Below are 6,452 nucleotides of genomic sequence, written 5' to 3'. Positions count from 1 at the left end.
TGAGCGCTTAAGGTTATCTGATATCTCTCTCAGATTTTCTTCAATGTCTTTGATTCTTTTTTCTTTTTTTTTTGTCTGCTTGTGTTATTTCAAACAGCCCATCTTCAAGTTCAGAGGTTCTCTCTTCCACTTCCGCAAGCCTGCTGGTTAAACTCTCCATTGTGTTTTTTATTTCACTGAATAACTTCATCAGTTTGGCAAGTTCTGCTACATTTTTTTTCAGGACATTGATTTCCTTGTACATTTCTTCTTTCAGGTCCTGTATACTTTTCTTCATTTCATCATGATGTCTAGCTGAGTTTTCTTTGTCTCATTCAGTTTCCTTAGAATTATCACTCGAAATTCCTTGTCAGTCATTTCAAGGGCTTATTGTTCTATAGGATCTAGACTTTGAGATTTATTTACTTTTGGTGGTGTACTTTCTTGATTTTTTTGTATTTCTGGTATCTTTTTTTTTTATGTTTATTCATTGTGGCAGAGGGTTTCACAGTCCACCGGTTTAAGACTATTGACTAACTAAGATGTTGCTGTGGTTGCCAATTTGGTATGGCTACCTCCGTGACTGCTCAGTTGTCCTCTAGTGACTTGTTTGTGTGGTTGCCTCGGGTCTTGGGCCTCTCTGGGGAGCCACCTCTCTGGTTAGCTTGGACTCTGCTGGGCTGCTGGATCACGGGGCAGTACTATAGGGTGTGTAGTCTCTGCTGAGCTTCCACTTCCCGTGCTGGACTGCTCCCTGTTCCATGCACTCTGGCCCGGGCTGCTGGATCATGCAGTGGTGGCCCCACAGGGTGTGTGGTTTCTGTCGAGTCTCCGCCTCCCTAGCCGGATGTCTCCCCACTCTGTGTGCACTAGGCTGGGCTCCTGGATCTCGCAGTGGCGGCCGCGCAGGGTGTGTGTTTTCTGCCGAGTCTCCGCCTCCCTAGCCGGACGTCTCCCCGCTCTGTGCACACTGGGCTGGGCTGGGATGTGTCTTCTGTAACCCTCATCTATCGGCCGGTCCTTCAAGTCCATGCTCGGCACCGCCTCACCCAGCAAGTCTTCCAGGTTTCTGCTAGGCGCAGACGACCGGTCGCTCTGGGTGCCTTTGTAGCACTGTTTAGATCTTTCTTGGGACTTATCACCTTCCTCCTGGTATCAAGGTTATTTGTGTACTTTTCTTATCTCCCACACCAGAGCATGAGCTCCTCAGAGGAGGAGCCCGCACCACACGGTTCACCTTTGTATCCCCCTGGCACGGACCGACTCCGGTGCCCGCCCGCAGACAGCTCTCTGGCAGGTTCAAGCGAACTCGGGAACGCTCCGACCACACTATTCCTAACCAGAAATCAGTTAGGCGTTTTTCTGAACTGGTGGCCACAGAGATGGTGTCTGCCTCCCGATAACAGGAAGTTTACTGGGGGCCGGAGCCCAGGGTGCGGTGGAGTGACAGTCAGCCCGGCCCGCACTTCCCTGCCCTCCCGACGCTGGCCGGGGACGCCCCACACCACCAGCCCCGCCAGAGAACCGCGGAGGGAGTGGGAGGGGAGGCCGGCCTGCAGGCCCCGTGAAGCCCTGTACCGGGGCAAGAAAGTGGGAAGGCTCAGTGAGGAGCTGATCCAGGCGAGAAGGACAGGCCTGGCCGAGCCGGGCCGGAGCCATCACCACCCGAGAAAATGGAGGCAGCCCCGGGGCCGGTGAGTGGCCCAGTGGTGCAGGCGGAAGTCGGTAGGCGTCCACCCCGTGAGCAGGGCCGGGCCGGGGGTCACTCACAGGGCTGGGCTGGGCCAGGCAGCTCTCTCTCCGCCTCTGCGTCGTTGCCATCCCCATGCTTGGCCGCCGCCACCTTGGGCTGCTCATTCGGTCCCGCAGCGCAGCTTGGGTGCTCCCAGGAATCTTCTTTTATGCCGGCCCGAAACCTCGAATCCTGAATAGGGCAGCTGGCCGCCTTCGGCGCGGCCCTGGCCTTTAGGATCCTGGCAGTGTTTCTAATGATTTATGTTTTTATGATTTTTATTCCTCCGGTGCTTTTTACCAAAAATAATTTGATAAAGGAAAAATAGATGTAGAATAGTAAGTTGAAAATGGGAGTGAATATTTTATACACACATATACACACAGTATAAGCATTGGTCTTAAACACTTGTTTGAGGTGTCCACAAATCTTTGAAGGGAACTGTGTCAGAGACTGCTAGTGGTCCCCTATATTTCCTCATCCCTTCTTTTATAGTAATAAAATAACCTGATTGTTTTGCTGGGGCAAATTGTCACTCTGAATAAAGACTAGATTTCCTAGACTGTCGTGCAACTAGGTATGGTTAATGATCATGTTCTGGGTAATTGGTTGTGAGTAAACACTGTGTATGCAACATACGTGAACTTAATGGGTGGAGTTGAAGAAGCCATATTAGACCATAAAGTGATTGTGGAGGAAAGTATAATAACAATTTAGAAGGAACCTGAGCCCTTGGTACACCATGGAGCACAAACTAGTCCTGGAGCACTACGCTGGATTTTTGCTTGAGATAAAAAGGAACATCTATATTGTTTAAGCCATTGTTATTTTGGATTTCAGGCACTTGCAGCTGAACCTGTACAACCACCAAAACTTCTTTGGCAAATGGATCACATACCCTGCTGGGGATATCATTGCCTCTTAGGCAAATGCAAATCACCAGCTTTATATGAGTTGTAAAGGCATCCCAACAAACTGTTTTTTGTGTTCACATTTTCCTTGGATTTGGGAATGTATGTAATGAAAAGGAAATAAAAGTAAATAAGAGAAAGTACATAGAATCAGCAAAGAACTTGAGTAGGAGTAGGGAGGTCCTACTCAATAAAGAATTTAAAAGCAAGATATTTCTTATTTAAGTCACTTGATAAATCACCTGGATCCAGAGATGACATTTGATGTATGTATCTATTTATTTAACTTTAAACTACTTCAGCAATCTGGTAATTCACCAGTACACAGACTTTAAAAGTCAACTTTGTCCCTCCTCTTAAAATTAGAGGATAAACACACCTTCTTAGGGAAAAAAACTCAAAAACCTCCTAACAATAATCCAGTCTTTAAATCTAATTCTTTAGTAAGTTCTCCTTTATGAATCTTAACTGTATTGAAAATATTTGGTAAGTGAAGGATACTTTTAAATAAGTAGCTTCATTTATAAATATAGGAAATAATCATTGTTAAATGGTTGTCAAAATATTTGTTCTTAACGTTTTGATAATATGTAGCAAGTTTTTAAAAAAGTTTATATGCTGTGACCTAGAAATTTTGTTTTTAGAAGTCTTTGGGGTTAAGGGAGAGGACAGTACTTATGTTCCATTTAGAAATATGAATTTGTATTCAAAATGAGATTACTAAATTTTGACATAGCTTTAATATTATGCAAACATTAAAAATAATGCTTTGGAAAATTATTTAATAATATGGAATAAGTAATTGGTCAAAATAGATTTAGTGAGATGAATCAAAGAAAAAAAAAGGTCTAGTAAGTAATCTGAATGCATTAGTGAATCCTAGTATATATGATTGATGACAGGTACTTAAAAATGTTGAGCAAAAGATAGACTATATGAGAGTACTTCAAACAGTTCATGGAAAAGATAATACAAATCTTTCCATGAACTGTTTGAAGACCCCTCATACAAGAAAGAAATGGTGTTTGAAGCAACTGGGTAACCATCTAGAAAAAATAATGTTGCATCCTTGTCTCACAATATATGTCAAGATGAGTCCAAATGTATCATAGAGATAAATGTTAAAAAATGAACCATAAAAATACCTTAGATTCTGGTAAGATCTTGCTATTCTGCAAAATCCATAGAAGAAAGAATTGGTAAAATTTTCTGCATCAGAAAAACAACAACTAAAACTTCTGTATGGCATTTTTTTTATGGCATTTTAAAAACACTGAGCAAAATTAAGTCAAAGGAAAAACAAATTATTTACAGCTCAATTATAGGCAAAGGAGTCAATTCTCTAACTGTAAAAAATTCGTCAAAATGAATAATAAAAAGAAATCCCGATAGGGAAAAAATCAGCAAAAGATGTAAACTAAACAGGTCACAGAAAAGGACATTGACATATGGCTTAAAAACATGGAAAATTTGTAACCTCACATATATAAGAGAAATGCAAATTAAAACTACACTGAGATGCCGTTTTTCAGATTTCTAGAAATTCTGAAGTTTTATATCCTGAATTATCTTGTCTGTGTGTATGTATATAGGTACTCTCGTGGACTAATGGCACGAGTACAAAGCCTTTCAATTTCTGTGGAGGGCAATTTGGTAATAGTTACCAAAATTATAAAAATTTCTACTGTTAGAGCTAGTAGTTAGACTTTTAGAATATATATTGTAAATGTGTATGTGTGAAATGACATGCACAATATTGTTAATTGCAGCATTTTTATAACAGCAAAAAAGTTGTGAATAAACTTACTGTCCATCAGTAGGAGAATGATTGAAGATATTATGGTACATTCATATGGTGGCGTGTTAGGCAGCTGCAAAAGAGCATAACGAGGCTCGTTATGTCTTAAATGGAAAGATCTCTAAGATATATTGTTAAATGGAAAAAACTAGGCTTAGAATCATATGTATGTTTCTTATGTGTTTAAAAGGGTTATGAGGAGACTATATAGTCGTATTTGCCTGTACATACATAAAAAAATCTCTGGAAGGACATGTAAACTATTAACCATGTATGTGTATATGTTCATGTGTGCATACATGGATGGAACTGGGTCAGGGTTAAGCACAACTACCTTTGTGGAGATTAGAAAAGCGTACTGCTTCCTCAGCATCTACTTTTTTCTCTTAAAAAATTGTTATATCGGTTTTGTTAGTGCAAGGCACTTGGCAGCCATCCACTGGAAAATGTTAATGAAAATATGTAAAGTTGAAGGATTTCTTTTTTTGAAAATTCTGGACTAAGCTTTTCATTATATTGAATTAAGCCCTTTCTCTAGGAAGTTTAACTTAACCTTCTGTTTATTTATGACTTTCTGATAATAGTTTCTATAGTAACAATAGAAAATTTATGATTTTCTGATAATCATAGTGTTTTATTAGTATTAGAAATACTTGATTTTGTTCAGATCACCTGTAGTTTATTTTAGGTAAAATTTTATTACTCACTAAGACACTGCTGTACCTTGTTGGGTGTACCTCTTGATATATTTTTGAATTTTGAGTAGTGTGACCCCCAAATATTTAATTATTTAGAATGAAATTAGAATTATTTAGGCTTATTTATAAGGTTAACAGAAAAAGTAAAATACAAAACTACACATTCAATATCATTCCTCTCTTACTAAAAATTTATACATACATATATTTATTTATATCTATATATGTATTATGTATTTATATGTATATGCCATGTGTTTATATAAATAAACTTTTAGTAAAATAATATCTGTATGTACATATATAGGTTTGTGTTCATGTGCATGTATTTTTTAGGGGAAAAGGATTAGAAGGAATTAGATCAAATTATAGTATCTCAGTGGAAGGCTTTTAGATGATTTTAAAAATAATTTCTTTATATGCTTTTGTATTTTCCCACTTTTTGCAGTGATTATATATTGTATTCCATTTATGATAAATGTTTTAATGCTGTGTCTCTAAAAATTTATACTGAAGCTTTTTTTTTTTCTCTCTTCATGAAGAGTTTTTCAGCTTATATCTTTAATGGATACTGGATTGTCTCAGTGTTCTAATGAGAAAATAGAGCTTGCAATTCTGTGGTTCTTGGATCAGTTTCGTAAAACATATGTTGGTGATCAACTGCAAAGAACCTCAAAGGTAGGTTTTACTATTAGAGATTTAAAAATATGTTATTGTAGATGAAGAAAGACATACACATATAACAGACCTAAGCTTAATGATATATTTGGGAAATTTCTACATAAGAAATTTAATTGATCAGTTGAAATCAATTCAGAAATTGGCATTGAAATGCAATATGAAATTAATTTGCTTGTTTTATACCTAGATTTACCATTACCTTTTAAGGTTAATTGGCAGAGCGGTAGTAAATATTTTTTTTTACATGGATGGTCCTTAAATAGTTAAGATTATTTTAAATATTTTAATGGATGTGCCCTATTGTATTGTCTTTCCAGACTGAAAACATAAGATTTGCTCTTTTAGTGGTTCCGGGGTTATTTGGACACTTATGTATGTAGTTTCCAGTATATTTCACTCATTCCTTGCATTTTTACATGATTATTTATGAGGACTAGGAGAATTTGATGTAGCTTTGAGAGATTTCCGTTAAGTCACCTTAATGTAGGGAATACTTATAGTGTGATAATTGGAAGTTTAGCATCAGCATGTTTAGACGAATTTATCTTGAAGCATAGAGGGATAATTGAGGGCATTTATGTGAACCCTATGCAGGTGTTTAGTAATACTTACGACACTAAGTTCCGTGAGATTTTTTTTCTTTTTTCTGGAAT

At 38.1% G+C, this 6,452-nt stretch overlaps 1 protein-coding gene across 1 annotated transcript in view; it reads left to right on the top strand.

The window, feature by feature from the left end:
- LOC103606431 (ran-binding protein 17) overlaps window positions 1-5,796 on the top strand; it is a gene marked incomplete at its 3' end in the record, with an annotated part of 86,600 nt that extends 80,804 nt beyond the window's left edge. The window contains exon 14 of the mRNA XM_008591027.1: window positions 5,661-5,796. Within this exon, the coding sequence (XP_008589249.1) occupies window positions 5,661-5,796 (136 nt within the window). The remainder of the gene's footprint in view (window positions 1-5,660) is intronic.
- Between the last annotated feature and the right edge of the window lie 656 nt (window positions 5,797-6,452).

This window comes from Galeopterus variegatus, unplaced genomic scaffold (assembly GCF_000696425.1).
Source record: "Galeopterus variegatus unplaced genomic scaffold, G_variegatus-3.0.2 Scaffold6576, whole genome shotgun sequence".
NCBI classification, from domain to species: Eukaryota; Metazoa; Chordata; class Mammalia; order Dermoptera; family Cynocephalidae; genus Galeopterus; species Galeopterus variegatus.
This window is presented reverse-complemented; position numbering and strand designations above follow the sequence as displayed.